Source organism: Protopterus annectens, chromosome 1.part2, assembly GCF_019279795.1.
Source record: "Protopterus annectens isolate FY-2018-M chromosome 1.part2, PAN1.0, whole genome shotgun sequence".
NCBI lineage: Eukaryota > Metazoa > Chordata > Ceratodontiformes > Protopteridae > Protopterus > Protopterus annectens.
This window is the reverse complement of record NC_056727.1, coordinates 122,983,574-123,010,687: the sequence shown is the minus strand read 5'-3', so window position 1 is coordinate 123,010,687 and position 27,114 is coordinate 122,983,574. Positions and strand designations below refer to the sequence as shown.

The following is a 27,114-nucleotide window of genomic DNA, read 5'->3' as shown; positions in this document are numbered from 1 at the left end:
TTTGTTATCAAGGGTAACGGAACTTGTCAGAGTTTTGGGATGTATGTCTAGGCTAAACAGGCCCTGTTGGTCATTAGCATAGTAAACTCCTATATTCTGGTATTAATGTGAATGCACTTAGTAGAAAAAGATGAGCTACTTTGTGACCTTGCGGAACGTGGGTGGTTTAAGTTTGCAAATAGTTTGCCTTCTACATAAACTTGTTCGACTCTTCAGTATATGTAGCAAGCATCTTTTCAGGAAAGTCTTCAAAAAATGAATTCATTAGTGAACTTATCTGCATGGTGTATTTCAGCCAGTGCTATCCTTTCAGGTTTTGTTATATAGTGATTCATAGTTTAACGGGTGGAGTTCTGCATTTCTGAGGCATTTTAATCCAAATTTGCTTTTATTGGTTTCACTGGTCTCAAGTAAAGATAATCAACAAAGGGAAATAAATTCTATATATTTAAGGTTTAGTAAGAATTGTCTTGTGAGGTATAGAAATAAGACAAAAGGCTGTCAAGGTTTATTGTACATAATTACTTTACAGCAGCATCCTGTTGAATTGAGTATAAGTATTATTTTGGAGAATGTTTGTTTTCCAAGTGATTTAGAGCCATTTTTATTTTAAAGAGCTTTTGCTTCATGAATAACAGCAGGTGATGTGCACATCGCTTTTGTAGTAAAGTTTGTGAATTCCATTATTTTTATAAAAGGTTTTGTATCAACTTGTCTGACCAAGTTTCAGAAACAACATGATTATTGTACCTTCATGTTTTCCTTTAATTTTGCCTACTGTTTTATGATGAGGCTGCAAAGAATGTATGAACTTTTCGCTTGCTAGTATATCTTCTGCTCGTGTTGCTGGTTTTTATGAATGATGTTTACGGTTTGAGTGTTAACAAAATATCAGATGTTTCTGTCATGCCGTTCTATAAAAACGTGTAATCTTGACAACCTCCCCATTTCTAAGCACAGAGTAAAATATTCTCAACTGATTTGACTGGCATCTTGTACTTGTGCAGTATCTGTGGTAATACCGTCGTGTCAACAAAACAGCATTTTCATTTTCCAGGATTTCCATGCTTTTGAATATTTAAGAAATGTTATAATCAGTACAGCGAAGACTTATTATTGGAACAGTAATACAGTTGAGCATTAGCCTGTCCATGTAGCACAGATTGGTATTAGTACACCCCATGTACCTGCTTACCAGTAACAGAAATTTCCTCTGGTATGTAGATGTCTAGCAGTGAAATTCCTTAAACATCGTTTTGTAGGCACATGCCATGAAGAATTTTTTTTTTACAAGTGCAGTGCATGTCCTGTTTAAATGTTACTAGTAAAGTGTGTGCAAGCGATTTGGGGGGGGGGGGGGGGGTCATTTAAACAATGAAATTAGGTGTGTGAAGTGTTACAAAGCTATGCAGTTAAGGACATCCGTTTGGCATGTAAACATGGATGTGGTTAAGATCTGAGCACATTTTTTGAAGGGGGGGTGTAATTCATTTATGAATAGCAGCCAGTTACAGCATTTATCTTAACTGTAGGGGACCCATAAGTGGTCTTGGTTTGCCTGTGTGAGTAGGTTTGCTATTGCCGTTAGGGCCTGACTTGGTTTTTAACTTTGTGTAAGTGTATGCTGCCTTCTTTATTACAGGTTGAGCCTTCAGACACTATCGAAAATGTAAAGGCGAAGATTCAGGATAAGGAAGGCAAGTCCGTCATTACTGTGAGGAGTTTCTTTTCACTTGTCCTGTCTATTTTCATATGTTAACCGTGTAGAAAGATGTTCCACATGTATAATTTTTCAGGTTCAACAAGTGAAAGCTGTGGTTGTGGTGGCTTGTGTTACAAAAATGCTACACAGCTTTAAAATGGATGGAAAATGTTTGCAAGTTAGTTGGGCATTCTATACAGTACAATGGTTTGCCCCCTTCCTGATTTCTTATTTTTTTGCATGTTTGTCACACGTAAATGTTTCAGATCATTAAACAAATATAAATTTTAGATGAAGATAACCCAAGTAAACACAAAATGCAGTTTAATTTATCAAGGGGAAAAAATTTCCAAACCTACATGGCCCTGTGAAAAATTGCCCCCTAAACCTAATAACTGGTTGTGCCACCTTTTGGCAGCAACAACTGCAATCAAGCATTTGCGTAACTGGCAGTGAATCTTTCACACCGCTGTTGAGGAATTTTGTCCCACCCTTCTTTGCAGAATTGTTGTAATTCGGCCATATTGGAGGGTTTCCAAGCATGAGCCGCCTTTTTAAGCTCATGCCAAAGCATCTCAATTGGGTTCATGTCCGGACTTTGACTAGGCCACTCCAAAACTTCATTTTGTTTTTAAGCCATACAGAGGTGGACTTGCTGATGTGTTTTGGATCATTGTCCTGCTGCAGAACCCAAGTGTGCTTCAGCTTGAGGTCACAAACTGATGGCCGGACATTCTCCTTCAGGAATTTTTGGTAGAGCAGAAGTCATGGTTCCATCAATCACAGCAAGTCATCCAGGTCCAAAAGCAGCCCCAGACCTTCACACTACCCCCACCATGTTTGACTGTTGGCATGACGTTCTCTTTCTGAAATGCGGTGTTACTTTTACGCCAGATGTAACGTGGCGCACACCTCCCAAAGAAGTTCATCTTTTTTGTTTAGTCAGTCCACGGAATATTTTCCCAAAAGTCTTTGGGATCATCAAGATGTTTTTTGGCAAAAGTGAGACTAGCCTTGGTTCTTTTTGGTCAGCAGTGGTTTTCGCCTTGGAACTCTGCCATGCATGCCATTTTTGCCCGGTCTCTTTCTTATGGTTGAGTCATGAGCACTGAACTTAATTGGGGCAAGTGAGGGCTGCAGTTGTCGATGTTCTGGGTTCTTTTGTGACCTCTTAGATGAGTTGTCACTGCGCTCTTGGGGTAATTTTTGTAGGCCGGCCACTCCTGGGAAAGTTCACTACTGTTCCATGTTTTCTCCATTTGTGAATAATGGCTGTCACTGTGGTTCGCTGGAGTCCCAAAGCTTTAGAAATGGCTTTGTAACCTTTTCCAGACTTATAGATTCTCATCTGTTCCAGAATTTCTTTAGATCGCAGCATGATGTCTTTCTTTTTGGCCTACTTCACTTTGTCTGACAAGTTCTATTTAAGTGATCTCTTGATTCAACAGGTCTGGCAGTAATCAGACTTTGGTGTGGCTAGTGAAATTAACTCCGCTTTCCCTAAAATGTGAACCACAGTTACGTCATGATTTAACAAGGGGGCAATTACTTTTTCACATATGACTGTGTAGGTTTAGAAAATCCATCACGTAAAAACTGCTTTGTGTTTACTTGGGTTATCTTTGTCTAATATTTATATTTGTTTGATCTGAAAATTTAAGTGTGATAAACATGCAAAGAAATAAGAAATCAGGAAGGGGGGGCAAATACTTTTTCACTGCACTGTATTAGTGGGCCTGTTAAGGCTTGTGTGCATGTACACTTGTAATAGTTTTTTGTATATGTATTTTCTTCTGCATGCCTTACAGAAAGCATTGTACCCATGTAACATCTGTATACGGGCTAGTCATGGTAAAAAGCATTCATCCTAGATTAGTAAATGCTGGAGGCAAAGGCAGCACTGGCTAGACCTTTTTTTAACTTCTTGGAAGAAGCACTTTGACAAGGCAGCATTAAAAGGGTGTGATGCCTACGGAGTGTTTAAGTGAACCTTTAGTTTAAAATGGTGTTGCTTGTGAAACTATATAGCTACTTTATGTTTGGGATAGTTAGAGTTGGGGGTGCACCACCAACTCCACCTCCCCCCTCCATTTTTCTAAGGCTTCTGTTGCGAGATACTACTTGTGGCATGGGAAGAACAGGAAGGTTTTCAGGTTTATATTGGAGCCATTCCATCTGCTCATGGGGAAAGGGTGGCTAAGATATGGGCTCAGGGTTTTCATTAACAGACATTTCAGGGAAGACACAGTAAATAGCTTGCAAGTCTGTGAAGTCCTTCACAGACCATTGGGCAAGTAAAATTTCAGGGTTTGCATATTGATACTGGGGACTTGTAGCTAACAAGGAGTACACACTCTGCCTAGACTACGAGTACTACCTTTCATTTTTCCAAACGAGTTCTTCACTTGCAAACTGTTTTGTATTGATCTGATATTGTAACCAGGATGTAATAGTGGATGTACAGTGGATTGGGGGGGGGGGCAGGAGGTCTAAACACTCCACTCCCTAGAAGCTGTCTTCACCCTAGAGAATGCTGACATCTGTAGTCACTGAGACCTGGTTTAAGGCCACGGAGATCACACTGACAGTGCAGGGTTATGATGCTTTCCACACATTTAGACCAGAAACTACACAGATAGGGACTAAAGGTGGAGGTTGTCAGTATTTACATCAAAAATAAATATACCTCAAGGCTGATCAAACATGACAATGCACTTGAGATTCACCATGTTCAAATCCATAGACAAAATCCAGTACCACTTCTTCTTGCAAGTTTTAGGTCCCCCTCTCTGATCTAGGAAATCCATACCATGTATATTGGAAACTCTCCCCATCTAGCCCAATAACACATTCATGGGTGACTTTAATTACACCACTATTAACTGGGAATCCTGTACAACACCAAAGTTACAGGCACAGAGATTATTTAGTAATCAAACTCCCAGGGATGCAATTATGCTAGATCTGGTCCTAACTAATATGGGAGAGTGTTACACATCCTCTAGTGTAAATGTCTTCACTGGTAAGGTCAGACCACAAAATGGTCATATTTGAAGTAAAAATAAAACCTGGACCCCAGCTAACTCTGGAATTTTCAGGAATTGTTCTACTCTAAGGCTGTTCAAGCCCCCATAATCCATGAGAACGCTGGTGGCCTATGCAGAACCATGTTAATAGCTGCAGGTTGACCCAGCCGTACCCATTAGGAAGAAGTACCCAGCAAGATAAAAGCACTCAACAAACATTAACAACTCTGAGGACAAATAGTCTACTAAAAACAAATTTGAGGTAAACTTGGACTCCCAGGCCAAGGACAACCACGAGGCCTTCTTTAGCTGTGTCTGCAACCTCAAAGGCAGTACACAGTTGTGCAGAGCCCATTGTAAATAGAACCATCTATACTGAGTTAGAAAATGTAGCAAACCTACTAGCTGACAAATTCAGCTACAATTTTACCCCTTGCTCTCCCTCAACCTTCTCTCAGGAAATAATGTCATATAAAACTCCCCCTTCTATCACTAGGAACAGGTCCTTAATGCTCTCTTAAGGCCAAGAACTTGCATCAGTGGGCCCAGACAATATCCCAGGATAACTTCTAAATAGTGTGAAATATGACTTAAAACAGCAACTACAGATTGCCTGATAACTGTAGCCTCAGGAATGGAGAGCAGCAACAGTCATCCCTGTGCACAAAGGTGAGCCATCTACAGACCCTGGAAACTGTAGACCTGTGAGTTGCCATTGTGGACCATTTTAAGCCCAGCCAAGTTTTCAAAAGTGAGAATCAAACCCTGTACCTTCCATCTGTTAGGTAAACACCTTGACCATGTGATGGTGCTTTAGAAGTAGACAAGAACTTGTAAAAGAAGCTGGTAGGGCAGAAAAACTAAGGCCTGAACAGATCAATTTGCCACTGATTTACTTAACTGTTGGTATAGTGTGGCATTCTTGACTGACAGAGGGTTGGATTGCAGTTGTCCAGAGCTGAGAGATGTGCAGTACTTTAAAGATTGCTGCAGACTTTGAGCTATAGTAAACTCTCAGCTGACACTGATTCTCCTGGGTGGTTTTGTGCTACAAGTGGTGCCTTAAGTTAAATGCCTAGAAATGTAGCGTCTCCTTTGACAGACCTGCATACCTATGCATGTACCCCACACCCTTTTGAAAATGGAAGTTATTAGAAACCTGGACCCTTCTGTTGAGTGCATTGTCCTTTGGCCACCATGTATCTGATAAAAACTTCTCTTGTCTAGTCAAATTATTCCTCTGTCGAACACAGTATAGATATGGCCCTTTTTAAACTTGTCGGAAGATATGACTACTCAGACTGCAGTGTTAAATCAGTGACTTGTCATTTGTGTGCTACCTAGACTGCCTTAAAGCACTTTTCCTCTGTTTCTGACACGCTTTGAGGGCACCTTCAGGATCCCCTCCTGTTTGATCAGTTGTGAAGGCCCACCCCTTTAGTTTCTTAACCTTGAATTATCTTTGGTCTCCTCTCAGTCTATTGAATATATATATGTCTATCTTCTATTTTTTGTAGTATTTAAACCCTGCGTTTGAGGTTGTTTAAATATCCTGCATTGTAGGTGCACTGTTTTTAACCCATTGCGAGGTATTCCCGCTACAAATATTCCCTTGGTAGCACTTGTGTGATCACCTAGTAGTACTCCTCGTAAACCTTCCACCCTTTACCTCTTTAGCTCTCTTTGGCCTCTCTCCCCCTCAGATTCTGACAAGTGTGGATGGACAGTTTCCTACGGTTCTGCCAGTCTGGTTGATATGGGCATCCTGAGACAGTGTAGTAACTGCCTCGTACCTAGGAACACAATTTGTGAGAGATGCAATTACAATAAGAACCTAGAGTCTGTGCTGTCTCCCTCACAAGCCAGTATTTCTGGCATTGAGAAGGTTAACACAAACACCACCCACACATGGGGAGGTCCTAAACAAAAACATATCCAAACAAAAGATCTCAAAGGCAAAAATACACGCAAACTCCACTGCCTTCCACACACCTGTGTCCCTCAGCCACTAAGGCCTAAGCATAAACACAACATATTAGTTATAGGAGACTCCATTGTGAGACAGATGTGCCCCTCACCAGGCTGGATAAGGAAAAAGTCACTGTTAGTTTGTCAGGTTCCAGAATTCGCCACATCACCCATGCACTCATGTCTCAACAGGTACTGTTATAACTATATCATAGTCCATGTTAGTGTGAATGATGTGAGTTATGACTCCCTGGACTATATGAAGAGAGGTATGATAAAGCCCGCTGAGTACGTGTCCCAGGCAGGTATGTTTTAGCCTTATAAAACAACCGAAATAATCACAAAGAACGTAGTTTTAATGAAGCTTTCGGGCACACATCCCTTCATCAGCATATACAATCACATTTAAATGTTCTTTATATAGAGGGTCATTAAAAAACACATGATCAGAACCAGCCTATAATAACACCTAAAAACAATTACATCCTTACTTGAATAAAATAAGCAATCTAATTTATATTTCTATACATAAAAACTCTAAAAATACATAGTATTAAGCGCAAATTACATGAAACTCATGAATGAGTTCTTTGTTGAAATTGAACACTCCTTGCTGACAGAAATAGAAGCCTTGGAAAAACAAGTACTGGAATGCATTAAAGGTGACACAACAAATGAATATTATCAAACTTTTATTGAAAATGTGCACGCTATGGATAATAGACTAGAGTTAAAGAAAAAACGAAAATTGCAACGTGATATACAGGACTTTAAAAATGGCCATATCTTCTTTTGGCCTAAACCGGAGTATAAACATCCAAAGTTTGCTAATAACCATAAGAACTATGAGCAAAATAAGAATGAAATTACAAAAACAAGATTGCTAGATCAGCTTGATGAATTTTGCTCGCCGCAACCGGCGCAACTGACATTGGCAACACCCACCAACCAACAAACTAGTGTGCATGACGTTATCTCGATCACGTCACAACGTTGCGATGAAGGAGGACCGAGGGATGAAGGAGCTGCAGCGGAGCTAGGTACAACAGGTACTAGCTCGGATAAAGCCCATACTTCTGGCGTATCTACTCCAGTTAAACAAAAAACAGACTCTAAAAATAAGAAGCAGGCTGAGATTTCGGCTTTTTTACCGTTTCGGTTGAAACAACCGGAAAAGGTAATAGTTCGGCAAATGCAGCAGGAGAACAGTCAAAAAGCAGTCGTGCAACAGCAACAAACAACACAAGGGGCGAAAAGAAAGTACGACAGCCCAAGACAAGCCAGCAAATTGCCTCGCAGATAAATATAGCGTCTTCTTTCATTAAAAAAGGTACTCTAAACTTAACACAACATTATTTAACTGAAGAGCATTACGAATTGTTGAGCAAAGGACTAAAATTTATACCATTTGCAATGGATGATATGGTGAATGCTATTATTGATCTCAGACTATTCACTAGAACTGTAATGTTAAAAATGTTGTTTGCAAATATGAACTCCATTGAAACGCCTTATAAAAAGTCTAGTACATTTATTCCACAACTATCACCAGTGCTATTAGCTTTTACTAATATAGTAGAGATTCAATTAAGGTCTATGTATGCAAAAAAATGTAATAAAACTAGAAAGTATAATTTAACGTATGGGGAGTATCAAGCTTTGTTGGAATTAAAAAATCATGAAGATTTAATTATAAAGCAAGCAGATAAGGGTGGGGCAACTGTACTTATGGATAGAAGTGCTTATAACACAAAGTTTAAAAACTTTCTTGCTGATATTAATACATTTAAACAGATAACCTTTACAGAAGTAAAGAATCAGATAATGAAAGTAAATATGGCTATATATGATATGCAGTTAAATAATGAAATTACTTTAGAGTTGTTCAACTATTTTTCTGTACCTTGCCCCAAGACTCCACAGATCTATGGAATCCCGAAAATCCACAAATCAGTACATGACCCCCCACTGAGACCCATTGTTTCAGGCAGAGGATGGGTGACTGAGCCCATCTCGAAGTATTTACAGAAAGAACTGGCTAAATTACTACCTAAATGCAATAGTATTATAAGGGATACAAGTGATTTCCTAGATAAACTTAATGCATGGTATGGTGTGGCAAAAAAAGAATATATAATGGTGACATTAGATGTCGAATCACTGTTTACAGTCATTCCAATAGATTATGGTGTTGAAGCAATAAGGAGATTATTATTAATGGATTCCACCAAGCAACCATGTGAAGTTGAGAAATTATGTTCACTTTTAGATCTAGTGTTGACTACAAATTTATTTATATTTGATGGTACACCTTATAAACAACAAACAGGAGTAGCAATGGGAGCCTCGGTGGCGAACACATTTGCAAATCTTGTGTTATACTACTGGGAGAAAAAATACATATTAAGTAATAATAATGCACTTAATACATATGTTAAAAGCTATGTTAGGTTTGTGGATGACTGTTTTTTTGTATGGGAAGGAACTGAGGAGAATCTGCTATTATATTTATCTTATTTAAATAGTACAACTAATTTTTTGAAGTTCAAAATGGATTATTCTAAAAAAAGCATAGTGTTTTTAGATGTAAGACTATATAAAAGTAATGAAAAGTTGGAAACAAGGATTCATAAGAAAGAAGTTCACACAGTGAGGTACTTGAAAAAAGCAAGTATGCACCCCCCACATATTTTTAATGGAATTATTAAGTCACAGATGATCAGGGTAAGTAAGTTAACAACAGATAATAAAGAATATGAGGTTGAAATAGCTAAAATGAAAGATGAATTTATAAATGATGGTTATAATGTGACTACAGTTAATAATATCATGGAAGAAGTAAATATAGGTAGACAGAATATGTTTAAACCAATATTTAATACATCTTTAACTGAAATTGATCATTTAAATATGGTAAGAAGAATAGGGCAAGAACAACAAAAAAATAGATATATTATGACATATAGTGGGTATACACATCAAATTATCAATATTATTGAAAAAAACTGGCCAATATTGATGGCAATGCCAGAAATAGAAGTACTGGTAGGCCCTAAACCTAGATTTGCATACAGGAACCACCAATCTATAAAAAAATATATTGTGTTATAAAGACTTTAAGGTAACACATAGGCGAGAACAAGATAGAATGGGTACTTATAAATGTCAAAATTGCACTTGCTGTAAAGATATTTTAGAATCAGATTGTGTGTTTAAACATCCAACCACAAATAAGGAATATAGACTATATGCAGCAGCAACCTGTAATACAAATAGATTAGTGTATCTTGCTACTTGCACACACTGTTATGCATTTTACATAGGGAAAACCACTAGGCGGTTAAAGGACCGTATTATAGAACATAGGTCAGAAATTAATAGAAAAATACAAACAAATGCCCTATATAAGCATATTATGGAATTTGAGAACCATACTTTTAAATTTAGAGCAGTGGAAGTAGTTGAACAATGTTTAAGAGGGGGTGACATAAATAATGCCATAGAGTTGAAAGAACTAGGTTGGATAATCAGACTTCAGGCAGATTTAAGTCCTGGTCTTAATAGTGCAGTAAGCATAAAACATGTCTTAGTTAAAAACAATCAGAAATAAAATAATATATTTATTTAATGTATGCATAACTTACTAGTTCATTAGATATATAGTAAACTATGTATTTTTAGAGTTTTTATGTATAGAAATATAAATTAGATTGCTTATTTTATTCAAGTAAGGATGTAATTGTTTTTAGGTGTTATTATAGGCTGGTTCTGATCATGTGTTTTTTAATGACCCTCTATATAAAGAACATTTAAATGTGATTGTATATGCTGATGAAGGGATGTGTGCCCGAAAGCTTCATTAAAACTACGTTCTTTGTGATTATTTCGGTTGTTTTATTTGAATATTGGCAGTGAACTGTTTCCTGGATGTTTTAGCCTTAAACAGCATTTTACTGTCACTCAGATGCCTCAATACAAACAGAAAATGATTGACTTAATTGGCTTAGTTTCTGGTGTCATTCCAAGGGGATGTAGTACCGGATGGCCTGCATCTATCTGAGGCTTCTGGCAAAGGCCCTTTCCTCCCTCATAGTGCCTTTTTTGGGCAATGGCATGAGGTCAAAAGTACCAACATGAAAATTTCATCAAAACACAAATTAAAGGTTATTCTGCTGAACGCGAAGAGTCTATAAACATGAAACTGCACTCGTAAGCATTCTTGACCTAGGAAGATGCTGACATTTGTGTAGTATTCAGACCCCAAACCATGAGCAGCAAAGCAAAAGGAGGTGGAATGGCAATATATATTAGTCATACTGTTTGACCAGCCTGAAGGTGTGTTATGAGGCACAGGAGACACTCCAGGTGCAGTTAACCGTTGACAAGACCCCTATTCAAATCATAGCTGGCTACAGGCCCCGAACTTTGACTCAAGATGCCCACTCTACCTATCTGGACCTTTTTGAATCCATCAAGATTCAACCCTTTACCCTGATCCTGAATTACTTAACTATCCTGCTATAGACTGGAAGAGCTACTCATGCCAAAACACAAAAGCCCAGAGATTCCTTGATTTTGTCAATACAGATGCCTTGGACCAGCTGGTCGACACCACCACAAGAGGTGATAATGTCTTTGTATTAACCAACGTGAGTAATCACTGCAGCAGCCCTACAGTGTCATCCTTCCTGGTAAGATCCGACCACAAAGTGGTCTCCATCTAGCCGCATCTACTAAAGACAGTCATAAGGCCTTCACATATGTCCGCAGTCGCAAAGGAATCACTCAGATCTGCTCATAACTGGTGGTCAAGGACACTGCATACACAAGTGCCGTAGATATACCCAACCAGTGAAAACTTCAACCCCCCCCCATAAATCAGTAAATCAGGACATCCCCAACACCTGCCCCCCCCCTTCCCTTATCTGCAGGAAGCAAGTCATCACTGCCCCCTCAAAGGCATAAAATACAGCCTCTGTGGGACCCAATAACATCCTAGGATGCCTCCAACATGAACTTGGGGAGGAACTTGCAGCACTGTTAAGCACCTTAGTCGACCAAAGCCTGAGTACTGGCTTCGTCCCAGCCGAGTGGAGGACAGTCACTGTCATCCCTTTGCGCAAAGGGGGAGCGTCTACTGATTCAGGAAATTGTAGACCCATCAGCCTAACTAGCCTGCTCTGCAAGGCTGTGGAATGGATTATCATGGACCTCTTAAACCAGGACACCAAACACTTGATCCCACACAGTTTGGTTTTTTTAAGGGGGAGGTTATTCCTATTAAATTTTGTCACCTTCTTTGAGACAAGACACCAAAGCTATAGATGAGGGGAAGGCTGTGCACACCGCATACCTTGACTTGGCCAAAACCTTTGATACTATTCCCCTTTTGGGTATAGTAGATATGCTCTCTCAACTAGCATCAATCCATATGTTACCAGATGGGTAGCAAACTGGCTCACTGATGAAACCCACCTAGTCACCAAAGTAGGGGAAGTCCCTCAAGCAGTAGACCCGTAACGAGGAGTGTACCCCAGGGATCAGTCATGGGGGCATCTGTTTGAGATGTACTTTTCTGAGGTGCAGGCCAAAACCAGTGGGCTATGGCTGATCAAGTTTGCAGGTGACTGCCAAGTGGTTGCTGTTATCACTTCACCTAGTAATGTGGACATCCTCCAAGAGGGTCTCACCCAAACAAATAATTGGTGCCAGAAACATGGCCTCAAACTGAATGCCAAAAATGTATCGCCCCCTTTGGGGAGAGTGACATCCCCAGAAACTGTCAGTCATGAGAGACTTGGGCACCCAGGCTGATAGACTGACTTTTGACCACCATATTGCCACTGTTGTACGGAAAGCTTTCTACATGGCCTACCTCAGTAAGGGTTTCAAACCAGGGACAAGGTCGTCATGACATCCTGTAGTCTTCCTTAAGACCCATTATTTAGTACAATGCCCCTTTCAGCATGTACCTCACAAAGCTCATGCAGCAGCTGGAGAGACCACAGAGGTTCCTCACCAGGAGAATCCATGGCCTCAAAACGTCTACCCTACACAGGCTGAAAGACCTGTCCTTCTCAGTTTCACACTGACTTCTCTGAGGTTGACCTCTGTCTGGCATAGAAAGCAATCTGAGACCCTGTCTTGTTGGCACTGCTGCATTTCCGCAAGTCAAACTCCACTTGAGTAACTTGCATGTGCGACCTTAACCTAGGACTTGTTGGGAGAGATTTGTGTCCGAGACTTCCCCTTCTGTGGAATAGACTCCCTCTGTGGAATAGACTCCCTCTCTGCATCAAGCAGAGTACCTCATTAACACTTTAGAGCAACCTGGATAACTGGATGGGGAACAAATTGTACGCCTGGGATTCCACTGGTGTCCTGCTGAACAGGGGCAGCGGGTGCTGACTTGTCAGAACATGGGCTAAATTCTTGCTTAGGCTTGAGGGCCTCTGGGCTAATAGCCTAGTAACTTTCTATGCTCCTATGATCCTACATAATAAAATTGAACACCTTTTTAACACTTGAGAGAACTCCTTTGCTGCATAAACGGGGCCTGCTGGTGCAATAGATGCTCTAATTTTTCCAAATAGTTTTGGTTTCTAGTACTGTTTCAAAATGGACTCCATTCCTGAGTCTAAGATTTTGAAGTTCATGTATTGCTGCAGTCTGTTTGCAGGTGTTGAAGAGTACAGTTGGCAATGTACTCAGAATTGCCTTCTCTTGCTGTTCATATGAGTTGTATCAGTAGCCTATTTACGTTCACTTGAAATGAAGTTGCTTTTTGTGGTTCCATGTTTCCAGTGCGTCTCTGTAATTTCTATATTATTTGCACAGTCCTCAGTTTGACAGTCCAGCACTGAGATGTTTAAAAACTTGCACTTGTCTTTCTCCCACATTTTCAGTAGACATTTTTGTTTTGTAAACCTATGTACATTTATCCCACTATCTTTAGCTGTCGTTATTAGCCTTTCATGTTAAGTTCATCTTTCATTCCACATTTTTTGTCAAATCTTGGTCAATGTGTGGTGGTTGCTTTTCTGTACTTGCCACTGTATTTGTGGACTTTGCAATTTGTGTGTGAGAGATGTATATTTTGACACTAATGGTTGCTGTCTGATATCGGACCATAAGTAGATGATCCATTTTTACTCCTTGCTGAAGTGCTTCTATCTCAGTGCTTTAGTTTTCACTCTGGATCTGATGAGTTCAGCAAATACATATGCGGCCCCATGATTGCAGGCCTGTGGTTCATGGTGTGGTTATTGGGGGAAACATTTCTTGTCCAGCTAATCCTTTGCTGTTTTTACAGCTTTGGAGTTGCTGACTAGACCCAGTTATAAGGAAGAGCACTTAAGCTGGGATATCAACCATTTGTTTATCAGTTTTAATGGTAAAGGGGACTTGTATCATTTTCCTAGCCAGCTACTGTACTCCCCTATATTGTATCTAAATTGACATCCTCCCTGTTAACACAAGTCTCACTGGTGTCAACTGTCATGAACTGGGAAACCTATACTGCCACAAGTATGCACAAAGATTCCTGGACTTTATTGCTGGGTGCAAACACTTTCCACTAGCAGTAATTCACTTTTCCTGTCCCTCTGGTTATGTGACTGAAGTTACAAGGGTTTGTTGTGATTTTTCTCCCTTTTCGTAGATGAAACTAGTTTCTTCTCTGAAAAACATGGGAAGAGCAAGACACCCATATGGCAGTCAGTATGGGTGGCAGTTGGCAAGGGATGAAACATTAGGGCTTGTTGGTTACCCTGTAAATGTGGCCTTTGTCGCCGTCCTGCTGTGTGAAATGGGAATTCATTTTGCTTTTGTAAGGTCCTTGAACTAAAAGCTGTTTACAAACTGAATTACTGGGTGTAAGCAGTATGTTGAACACACCATTTACTGCAATAGTGTTTCTCTCAGTGAGTAGTATATTCATTTGGGCCTGTTGTGCAAGCAATAGAATCTGGCTTTTTTTTTTTTTTTTTTTTTGGGGGGGGGGGGTTGTTTTTTTTTGTTGTTTTTTTACAAATTGATGGCTTGCAAATCAATTTTGTAAGTGAACTTGTTTTTTACCCTAGGCATTCCTCCTGACCAACAGCGACTGATTTTTGCTGGTAAACAGCTGGAAGATGGTCGTACTTTGTCTGATTACAACATTCAGAAGGTATGTAGATTGTGCACTTGAGCTGGTTTTATCTGTCTTTTTGATTTAGATTAGTACTTTTAAGTGATCATTGCCCTGTACCACCCAAGCATGTAACATACACTGTGTCTGCAAGTGTGTGTGTGTGTGTGTGTGTGTGGGGGGATTACAGCTTGGGTTGTGTTTCTCATTAGACACAAGTTCTCATTTATTTTCAGTGTGCATTGACATGGTTTTAGGTGTCCTAACATTCATAGTGCACCCATACCAAGAGGCACACTTTTACTGGATTTTCATCTTTCAGTTTCATACCTGTTGCAAAAGTGATTTTGTGAGAACTTGACATTTTTGGTGAAATTTTACAGTACAGCTTCTGGTAAGGGCTGTTGTATATTTGCATGTGGTAGCCAGTGGCTATCATCTTTACTTTGCCATGAACTACTAAGGTTTCGCAGTTTTTTTTTTCTTTTTTTTTTCTTCCTGGGTGTTTAAAAGGACTGTGCCACTGGTACTGATTCTATATAGAAATGTAGCAAAGTCCCCCACAAGTGTACCAGCATACAACTTGTTTGCACACTTGCAGTAAAACATGCTCCCAACTCGTTTTACACTCTCCTTTACTGCAAAGTGCTGTCCTCAATGATGTGAAATTTTGCAAAGCATTGCTACACATATTCAGCCTTTGCATTTTATGTTGATTACCCCCCCCCCCCCATACTTCAGATTTTGCTAGGGTCTCTTAATTTATCCTGTTTGAATAGTAAACCTGATTTTGTGCTGATTTAACACCTAGGTTGAGAATAGGGTCTTGAGTAATGTGCCACTTTCCAAAGCAGAATAAAATGTGTATGGAAGCGTATTTTTTATATATAAAATCTGTTTCTGCAATTTTGTGCAGTGGAGTTCCATGTTTGTGTGGTTTAAGTTCTTGTAGTAATTCATTACATAAACTTATGTTAACAGGAGTCCACACTTCATCTGGTGCTGAGACTTCGTGGTGGTGCAAAGAAGCGAAAGAAGAAGTCTTACACAACCCCCAAGAAAAACAAGCACAAGAGAAAGAAGGTCAAACTTACTGTGCTGAAGTATTACAAGGTAATTTTTACACCTCTGTTACTTGGAAGTACTTTTGTAGTGCATTGAGAGGGGTAGGCATTTTGGTAGAAGGCTAGCTTGCTGATTTTTTTTCTGTTTCTTTTGTGTATGTTTAGCCATTTTTTCTTCTCTGAAGCAAAGTTCAGATGGGTACTGTAATTCCCCTGTGCGGTTATGCTTGCTTTGCAAAAGGGCAGCAAAATTTCCAGTGGAGTGCAAACAGTAAAAATTTGTGGTTAACTAGTTATGACTGTTCTTTTGAGGGCTTTATTTAAGATATTTATCTTGTCATATATACAGTAAATGGCAAAGCATGCCTTAAGATGGCATGTAATTTTAGATGTAAATGGTCTAGGTGGTGTAATGCCCTTTAAGCATTTGGAGTACTGCAGCTTGTGTAGACAGTATGTTTGTACTGTGTTGCAGGTTTTTTTTACACATTGTAATTAGACTGACTGGGTGCTTCACCTGTTAGAAGCACTGGAGGATTGCTTAAGTAGCACCGCTCAGAGTGGAAGCAAGTTAAATGTATAGTGTCCGTACTGACTTGCAATCTTTGCAAGGTTTGGTGATTTGAGGGTTAGTAACACAACTTCACTGAACGCCATTAAAACTTCACAAAGGTGAGTCCTGGGATATTTCTTTGTAAACACACACTAATCTTGATACCTTGGTTTTGCCGAATTAAGAAGACTTTGTTAATTTTGTCTTGTACAAAGTTAAGCATGCATGACAAATGTAAATATTGAATTTTTTCATTAATACTCCTATAGGTTAACATACTTGGACTGCCTCATGATTTCTTTGTGGATTCACTTATGTTTTTGACTTCACAGTTAAGTCAGTTAATAGTTAAGAACTTGAGAGACAATGTAACTTGTAATTGCAAGTATGCAAATGAATTTAAATTGAAATGGTTGGAGGATGTCTTAAATTTTGAATAAAATAACTCAAAAGGTAATTAACTTCTACAATGAATAGTATTAATAGTAGTTAAGACAAGAGTGGGAAATGTATTGGAAAGGGAATGATTTGAACAGTTTCACAAAATACACAGTGAAATTTAATAGTTTCCAAGTATTAAAACTATCTAGTGTTGAATTCATATAGTTCAATGGGATATTTTAAGTCATTTACACCAGAAAGCCTAGTACCTACCTATGAACCTTAGTCAATCGGCCCAAGGGCCTAAGTAAGCCTAGCCAACAAGGTTCCCTGGCTTACGCCACCCAAGCAAGTTATTTTTCTGTGCCTCTGTCGAGCAGAGCCACCAAAGTGATCCCTGTGGCATATTTCCTGTTTCCCATCCACTCATCAAGATTTTTCTTTGAGTGCTAATGAGGAACTTTGCTTGACATAGATTGGTAGCTTGTTCCAGAGTATGGGAAGTCTCTGGGACAGGAATCTATCCCTCCAGCATGTGGTGTTTATTGTGGTGACAAGGTTTTAGGTCCCTAGCGCGTGTAGCTCGGACGGATTGGGATTTCTTTAGGTGTAGCATGTCTAGCAGCTCTGGGTTTGACATAGCTTTATATGTTAGGCGATCACCTGCCATGTCATATTTTGGCAGAAAACTATGAATTTTACTTCAATCCAGACAATGACGAAACTTTTGGACATCGTCTTACAAACGTGCCTTACAAGTTGGTTTCAGTCTTCCAGTAACAGAATTTCAGTGTAAATCTTACAAAATCAGTATTTGACCCTTCTAAATGTGCACCTCATTCTAAATTTTTACTCACATAACTGACTAGATTCTATACCTCCTCAAAATGTTAGTCTTGTCACTTTCCTCAAAATTTGCTACAGTCGTGTCCCGGTCAACAATACTTAATTTGGCAATACTATCAGAATGCTTAATATTTAAATTAGAAACTACATGTTAAACGCATGTGAAATTGCAAAGGTTAAGAAAAAGTACAAAAAGATTAAAGTAAGATGTATTGAACATGTAGTTTCTAATTTAAATAAGCGTTTTGATAGTATAGCCAAATTAAGTATTATTGATAGGGACATGACTGTAGCAAATTTTAACGACAGTGACATGACTAACGCATTTTGAGGAGGTTGGTATAGAATCTAAGATTTACACTGAAATTCGGTTACTGGGAAGACTGAAACCAACTAAGGCAACTTTGTAAAACAGATGTCCTCTAACAGTTTCGTCATTGTCTGGATTGAAGTAAAATTCATAGGTTTCTGCCAAAATATGACATGCTTAGTCATTCTGTTGTAAATGACTTAAAAATCCCATTGATTTTTTTATATGAATTCAATACTAGTTATAGTTTTAATACTTGGAAACTAATAATTTCATATTTTATGAAACTGTTCAATCAAAATCCATGTCTGATTGTATGTTCACAAAGGCACAACCCAGCTTATTAAGGCAGTTGGCCATAGTCTACAAGGTTGAACTTGAGTATTCCAAGGACCGTTTTAGATGGCCTATTTTCAACTGACTAGTTTCATTCTGATTACCTGTGTAATGAGCATAGTATAAGAAGGAAGTATGACTAGTTGGATTAACAGATGGGCATTAACAATGTTTTTTCAAAATATTAATGAAATTTTAGAGGTGGTGGTACTTTTTTTTTTTTTTTTTTGTTATGTTTCAGTTCCTTTTGCACATAAAGTGAATAAGTGATCTTGCACTGTCAGCAATAGAATAACTTGTATTGCATTCTGTCTAGTGCCTACTATGTATATAGTGTAGATCATTGGGACTTTCTCCATAAACTACTCTTTGAATACATTTCTAACATGTTCTAGTTGGGGGATTTAACTATCCTGTCCTAGTGTTTTTTGGATTGATTACTCGATAGTGTTTTTAAAAGCATTAATATTTGCTAACCTGATTTGGTTAGTGTTGGAAGGGATGTGGTAGAAATCTACTTAATTCTAAAAATACAGGTGATCTAAAGACTGGGCCTCCTTGGATCCTCAGACCATTATTCTTTAACATTTATTCTCAGACTACCATCACAAAGTACAAATAAGACTCTGGGTGTTGATTTACAGTTCTTTGGCGGAAAGGATCGCTCACGTACATTGGGCTTCATAGCTTTCATTAAATTCCTTGGAGTATAGGTATAATATAATTGAAAACAAAATGTTCAATTCTGTTTTTGTTTAGGTTCTGTGTTGCAAAGTAAAACAGAAAAAAACTACTGCAACAGTAAATCGTTGACATTGCCAAAGTCATCAAAAGTCTAATCCAACGAATGTTTTCAGTGCCTGTCTATAGCCGTTTAATGTAAGGCACTTGAGCTTCACAGCATTGGAAGTCGGTATAGACTTCCCCTGCGAGTGGAGTTGAAGAAACTTGACAAGAAATGCTACCAGGAGGTAAGACCATGTTCTTATGGATGACTTGACAGTGTCAGAGAAGATTCCCTGTGCCTATTCTGGGAGGGAAGGTGCCCTTCTATGATGCTCCTTAAGAGGGGGAGCTGTGGTCCTTAAAGGGTGTTGCCCTCAGTGTGGTGGGGCAAGTGATTGATCCATGGAGAGGAGGTGGGGAAGTTGATAGGGTCATAACCCCAGACAGAAGTACAGATAGACCCCAGGGACTCCCTTCATATACACACCTGGTCCCAGTAAATGGTTGATAGACCTGGAGTGGGACGCTGGGGGGCTGGGTCTGTACCATGAGGTCCAGGGGGCCCAAAAAAGATCATGTACTTTTAATGTCCTACCAAAGCTCTCTAACAAACCAGCTAAATTCTGGAAGTTAGTCTGCAAAATCACAGGTCACTTTCATCCAAGGAAGACTGCATCTCCACTACTGGTTCCAAAATCACAGGTCACTTTCATCCAAGGAAGACTGCATCTCCACTACTGGTTCCATAACAGTAAGTTCTCTACTGCAATTAAAAACTTGCATGTGATTAGGAACAAAAGACAAACTTCTAAATATAAAAACATTGTTATGTAAGAACACTTTTATTTAGTTCTGTACTTGCAGTTCCACCACAGAGTAACACAGATGTGTACAGATTTCTTTTGATTGCCGCCCATTTTAAAACTGTCTAATCAAAAGAAATTGTCTTCGTGGGTGCTGGTGAATTTCTCCCTTAATTCATCTGTTTTTGGCATTGGGTCTGTATCCTACAAACCCCATTACAGCCTTTCCCTTAAGGGGATTGCACCAGGACAATGGCTGTAATTCAGTATAGATTCTAAAGTAGTTTTAAACTAAGGGTTTGCCTCCAATGTTGACATTCCACCCTGGGCATAGTACTAGAAACAAGTCGATGTATTCAGATGTGTACTTTACTATCCCCTCACCAATATAACATTTGCTTGGTCAAAAGCACAAGGACTGCCCTATACGTTGCTGTCTATGCTTTATAAAACATAAACAGAGGCAACTTAGTGCAGTTGGTCAAGTAATCTATCAATGATCCAAGCTTTCCCCTCTGCTTCAGGTTGTGTGACTTGTATTGTTTGTTTACCCACACAGGTTGGTGGGGGGGGGGGGAGGTTGAGGGCTTTCTCCGTTTTCATAGTTGAGACTAGCTGCATTCTTTGAAAAACATGGGAAGTGCAAAACAGACGTGACAGTAAGGGTAGTGGTTATCCTATATTCATCAAACTACCCATTTACCTGTATGCAGATAACTGATTGGAGAACAAGCTACTGTAAATGGAATGGGAAAATAACACTGTTGTACAACTCTTAACCAAGGCTAAATAACTGACACTACATAAAAGACCAAGATTGTATACATGGAAGGCATAAATTCCTTTTTTATGCTGCCATGAGCAACTCCTGATAACTTCCAATGGGTGGAGCCGAAGGCTTTTGATGGAATCAAAAATTATGTCCTCACATTTCAAACAAATGTTCATATCTCTCATAACCCCTACGGTGCCAAAGTATAAATGGCAAACTCTTTATCACAAACTATTCTTATAGTGGGTAGTATTCTTTAGGTTCTAGGTCATAAACAGATTTTAAGTCTCAGTAAATACAGTGACAGTTAAATTTGTAATATTTTGTAAACTGCTTACAGTATCTCAGCAACTACTCAAGTTACACATACTGTTATCAGCATTTTATTCATATAGCTGAGAGCTTTCATATGTAGCCAAGAAGTTCTCTGTTACTTGGTGGTTGAGATATTTAGAAAAATATCTGTAATAGTTACTGTTTACCTGCACTAGACAGAGGTCAAATGTTAGATGCAGTTGAGTTAAAGTGTAAGCTTTTAGATGAAAGCTTTTAAAGCCTTGTACATAACATTCTTTGGGAATTGATGCAAGTATGAACAAGCAATATTTGCCTAGAGGCGTCCGTAGGAGTTGGTTACAGATGCACCTCCAGGCATCACTCGGATGTAATGAGTTAATCAGATTATCAAAAGGTATACTTGTTTTTCATTTGCTGTGGCCTCCGTTTCTGATGCCCTGTAGTACCTTACAGAGCTATAGATAATGTTTAAAACCATTCTGGTTTCATTTAGAGCCTTGATATTCTCTGACCTTACTGAGCAGAAACTGTTTTAGGACTGTACTCAGTTGGTATTTTTGAGATGTATTCTGTAGAATTTCTAGTACCTGCAAACTCCTTTTGCATATTACTACAAAAGTAGTTTTGGTGCATCATCTTGTGTGGTTCAGCATGATGAGTGGAGTACAGAAGGGAGGGGGCAAGGGTGGTTGATGTAAAGAGGATGGTTAAAGACTTATGAAATTAATGCAGGGGTGCTGAGGCAGTGGTGTAGTGCAGGTCAGCTGATTGACATCTGCCTGGGGCAGGCACAATGTTTGTGTTTTTTGGGGGAGGGACAGGTGGTGGAATAGGCAAGCTGAAATACTGGCAAACTCTTTACTGCCCCCCCGAGTAGAAAATGGTGGTAGTATTAAGAGGCATTATAGATTGCCCATACCCCATGTACAGTTTTAAATTTTATAAATTCTGTAATCTTTGAACTGTGTTGCTTTAAAATTGGCCTTGGAAGGTCTGTGTACTAATGAATTGGGTATCACTGCAATCCTGTTCTCCTCCAAAATCTACTTACAGCTTGCCATAAAGTTGCAAGCACTGTATAATTCTGTCTTTCAGACCTGCCTAAACTACTTGTTTTGGCAAGTAGTATGGTAAAGGTTCCGACATGAATGCTTAAAAGGAAAAGTGGGTTTTATCAAAAGATAAACTTGCAAACAAGGCCTTGTTTCTCCCAAGACTGTTGTAGCACTGTAGTGTTTCTCACTGCACATGATTTATGTTCCTGGTATCGCATAATTAGCGTGGTGCATGGGAAACGCCTTAATTGGTTATGCAAAGTATTTGCATCCAAGATGAAATGCAAAATGGAAAGTGATCTGAAGTTGCATAGATGCAAACAGAAGCTTTTTGATTTCCCAATATAGCAACTGTGACATCTTTCATAGGTACAACACATTTCAATAATAACTTGATTGTATAGGAATGAAACAAGCATCTGAAAAATGTGAGTCAACCATCTGAAAAATGTAAAAGTGAATTGTGCTATTGTGTCCGCAGGTTGATGAAAATGGAAAGATCCACCGCCTACGCCGCGAGTGCCCTTCAGAAGAGTGTGGAGCTGGAGTCTTCATGGCTAGCCACTTTGACCGACATTACTGTGGCAAATGCTGTCTAACATACTGCTTCAATAAACCGAAGATAAATGAAAAATGTAAATAAGTTAATAAATACATTCAAAAGGTCTTGTTTGTATTGCATTCGTATCTCATTGGAGAGGAATCAAAATTCAAACTAGTTGTGAAGGGAGGTTTTACTAGCAAAGTGGTGGCTATTTGCAGTGGTATGTTGCTCAGTTTTACCTGATGGAACCTTTTCTGCTACCTTTAACACTTTACTTCAGTGATGATAATCATCAAAAATGCTCTCTTGTTAATCAGTTGGCCATCCCCTTTCAGGGGCGACATGGAAGCAATGTCTGGTTGTGGCTTGCTCAAGGCTGCACAGTAGGCAAACACGGGCAGAGGAAATCAAACCCTGCCCCATAGAAATGCCAGCTCACAACCTTAATGTTGGATATCTTTTGTAAAGATTACTGTTTGTTTTGTGTTTTTTTTTTTTTTTTTTTTTTTCCACACAGGTGATAGTCGTACATTTATATAAATGAAAACGAACCATATTGGGAAGCTTAGTTGCAAGCAGTAAACATCACTTGTCTACCCAATCATTGTCGGTCAAACATTGCATAGCTCATTCAAATCTTGTCTTTTAAATCCAATTCCTTCCCTGTATGTATTGTTCCCACAGTTTTGCTTGTACCCTTTTCTAAACATCCCAATTTTATCTGTCATTATATTCACTACTTCTAGTACAGTTAGATTTCCATTTTCTAGTAATTCCTTTTTTGGCAGCAGCCATAATTAGATTCCGCAAGGGCTTACTGTGTCTCAGCAGTTTTGATTTCTGTATCATAGCTCATCTTAGGAAGATTATTTCCCTAGATAAACCACTTTGCTCGTGCAGTGTCTGATAGAGTAGTCTGCAGGGAATCTATAAAAGTCTGCCAACTCATTAGACTCCCAGAAAGTGTTCCCAATTACCTCTTTCTTCCCCGTCAGACATTGCTGTCTACTGGAGGAAATAGTTCTTTGGAGTCTACTTGGTATAAAAATACCTATGTAAACACTTCAAGAAAAGATCCTAAATTTTCTACACCTTGTTGCATGTTTGGGAGATCTTGTTTTTTTGAATTGCTTATCCAATCACTCTTCCTAGTCCTTTCTAACCTCCTCCTGATTCTTGGTTATCGTGCAGTATTTTTCATATGCTTTACCAATTATTCCTTTACCAGCAGCTTCTGTTCTAGATTCTGTGAAAAACTGTACCAGTGCTGGTGTTTCATTTAGGGACCCCCCCCCCCCCCATTTCTTTCTGTTTACCTTCTTTACCCAGGATTGATAAGGGTATAGGCAGTCTCTAACCTGCAGTACAAATAAGTTCTTGGCATCGTGCCATTCTGTTTAACATCTCTAGTTATTTGCTCCCAATACCTTGGTTCCTTTGCCAGTTTTCTCCAATAAATTCCAGCCCCTTCTTGCCTATCATATGTATCCCTAATTGCAGTCATCCCAGTAAGTAGAATCTCCCTTTTCCATTCCATTGTTGGCTTCATTCTTAGAAAACTGTATTACTTTATGAATATAATCTGTATGATTGTCATCAAATATCTGCATCCAAAATCCCAGTCTCTTGTTTCTTGAGCTTCCCCCATTTCATCATCCCTTTCCACTTTGAATTCTAGGTTTCTGCTTGTGCTGTGTATAGGAGTCTTAGTTGTGTCGCTCTGAAATAGCCCTTCAAATCAAGTAATCCCATTCTGCACTCTTCTATTAGAAGGATCATCTTTCTTCCCCCTCCCAGATAAAATCCTTTCACTCTCTAATTGAGTCTCTTCCCATATAACCTTAACTGCCACACTAGAATCCTTTTTAATCCATACTCCGAAGTACTTCATTTTATCATGTCCCCATAAATATGGATATTTCTGAAGTAATTCGTGTGTGGGTACATAATTAACAGCTGTTGCCTTTATTTTAGCTTCATTAATTTTTGTATTCCGAAAAGATTTGAAAGTGTCTCAATGTTCCACAACACTTAATGTCCTTTTTCTGTTTTTTTTTTTTTTTTTTTTTTTTTTTTTTTTTGTCCGGTATAAAATGTCATCTGCAAATAGAGCCACCTTCTCTTGACTGCCATACCAATTATATCCTTGATTTCTGAGTCCCTTATATTCTTTACCAGTGGTTCTAAATATGTTGCTGATAAAGGGGAAAAATACCCCTGCCTGGTTCCTCTGCTCAAGCATCAATTATCAGAGGAGCCCACCCAGTTATAATTTAATTTTCGCCCCCGATCCCTCATCCTCCTAATCAACCTTATTTATCAGGGAATGCAAATGCTTCCATTGCCCTGATTATAAAGTCCCAGCTTACTCTGCATCAAGACCCACCAACAACCGTGGTATTTTGTTAATTCTGCTTCCCTTTGAGGGCCATTAATGTTCTGTTAATGTTGTCAAATGTTTACCTCCCCTCCACAAAACCACATTGATACATATTTATATATGTAATATATAATGTATATTATTGTATCATCTTTTGCTGTTTTTTAGCCATTATAGACATATAAACATTTTGGTTTATTTTTCAAATGGGCCTGTATGAAGCTGGATCTGATGGGCCTTTATGTATTAGTCATCTCTTTTTATCCTGTTAATTGAGCCTCATCTACCTTTTAATTTTGGCATATCTAATTCTTAACCATTTCCATTTGTACCTTTTCTTGATTTCCATGTTTCTCTTCGTTATACAGACTTTCATAGAATTTCTAAAATGCCTTGTTATAGGCTCCATATGGTGTTTCTGCTTTCTGTTGCCTGAGTCATTGTGCTAAAAGTTTTTCTTTCAAAAAAAGTTGCTTAAGAGCAGTTTCTACTCATGCATATTGAGGTGATCCCTTATTTTTCTGTTTAGCGTTCTGCAGTTGCTCCTCTTCTGTGAGATATCCCCCTTTTCTGCAATACTTTCACGTTTGTCAGACCTTTTAAATAATTCTTGTTGCTTGTTACTTAAATCTATCCCCCTTTCTTTTATTTCCCCCTATTTGTAAACTCCACTTTAATTTTATCCCACTACCACCAGTACCTTCTGAGTAATTTTGTTTTAGTTATTGGCGCATGATCTGTATGATCTGAAATTAGATGTGTATTAAGACTTTCAATTAAATGTAATTTCTACCTAGCCTAGTTTTTGTATTGTGGGGAATATGTAAATTCAGTAAACACAGGATGAATCTGAACCAAAAAAACACAAACCAAATCAAAAGGGTCCGGTCGCACGAAGCAGTCAATGAAGGCAGCCACAAACAGGATAAAATATCTCAAGTGAATCCACTGGATCCAAAGTATTAAATGAGTCTTTTATTAAACAAACACACCGATTTAAAGGAGTACCGCACCCACAGACTCAAACATGTTTAAAACGTCATGGCATGATGTTTCCTACACTTTAACAGCACTCTCGGATTATTTACAGGGCTTTAAATATTTTTATATGTAATTCCAGACTCTGACCACCTGGAGGCTGGCATATTGATGTGGTTTGGGTAAGTCAGGTTGCCATCCAGTATCCCAGAAATCATTGTTTGGCTAAAAAATGTTACATCATGCAGGCCTCCGTTTGCCTAAAGTTCCTGTCATTTCATAGATGCTGCATGCGTACAAAGTACTGAGTAAAATAGAACAGTGTAAGTAACATTCCCTGCTGCTGGATGACTACTTAAAACAGAAACAGTGCAAATGCCACAGAACACACTCAAAGTGCTGTTTACTGCTGCCTTTTTTTCTAATTTAGTTTAAATGGCACTAATTTGTGAGACTAACTCCAGTCCATTTGCTTCTCCCCTCCCCCCATAACACTTAGCTTTCCTAGCTGTCAAAGTCCTGAGGGTAATTTGACCTGGTAATTCCATTGATTGGCAGATCTCAGCAGGATGCTTGACTCATGTAAATTAATCTTTGCTCTAGCATTTCCTTTGTTAGAGGGGGCATTTTTTTGCTGCACTATAGCCATGGCCTTACTTGACTGCAATCACATCCAGTAAGGTCTTGCACCAAGGAGCTAAAGAATAAAGCATTTATATTATTAACCAGTTTAGATCTTTATTAATTTAAGTGTTAAGGTATCACTTCATGCTTCCACCTTGTTAAAAATTGAGATTTACATGTGCAAAGTGTGTTGGTATGCAGTGTTTGCCTTCATATGTTTTTACTCCATTGGTTGGTTTGCAAAAAAAAAAACCTTTTGTAGTGTCCCTGGACTTGTCTTTGTACATACAAACCGCATTGCTATATTTTCCCCTTCCTTTTTCTTGTGTCCAGAAGTCACTTATAACAAAGTCAATTTTTTTTTTTTTTTTTTTTTTTTTTTTTTATATAAATAAAGGACATCAAGGTTAACTTACCTTGAATCAGATAATGGATGCCACTGCAAAGAATCGCTGTTGAAATATTTGTGCATGGACAAAATCCTTTACTAAATCTATTTGCCAGCCTCCAGTTCAATTGGTGCTATGGCTTTAATATACTGGTGTGTTTGCTCATGCCTTCCAAATATCTCCACCATTACATACATACCAGTTTTGCAGTGTAGTAACCACCCGACATGCC

At 38.8% G+C, this 27,114-nt stretch overlaps 1 protein-coding gene across 1 annotated transcript in view; it reads left to right on the top strand.

Annotated features, from left to right (window-relative positions):
• The window catches only part of RPS27A (ribosomal protein S27a), a 49,226-nt gene extending 26,593 nt beyond the window's left edge, over positions 1–22,633 (top strand). Inside the window, exons 3-6 of the mRNA XM_044055199.1 lie at positions 1,643–1,697; positions 14,778–14,863; positions 15,806–15,937; positions 22,449–22,633. Of these exons, the coding sequence (XP_043911134.1) occupies positions 1,643–1,697; positions 14,778–14,863; positions 15,806–15,937; positions 22,449–22,610 (435 nt within the window). The 3' untranslated portion in view covers positions 22,611–22,633. The remainder of the gene's footprint in view (positions 1–1,642; positions 1,698–14,777; positions 14,864–15,805; positions 15,938–22,448) is intronic.
• Positions 22,634–27,114: the final 4,481 nt, after the last annotated feature.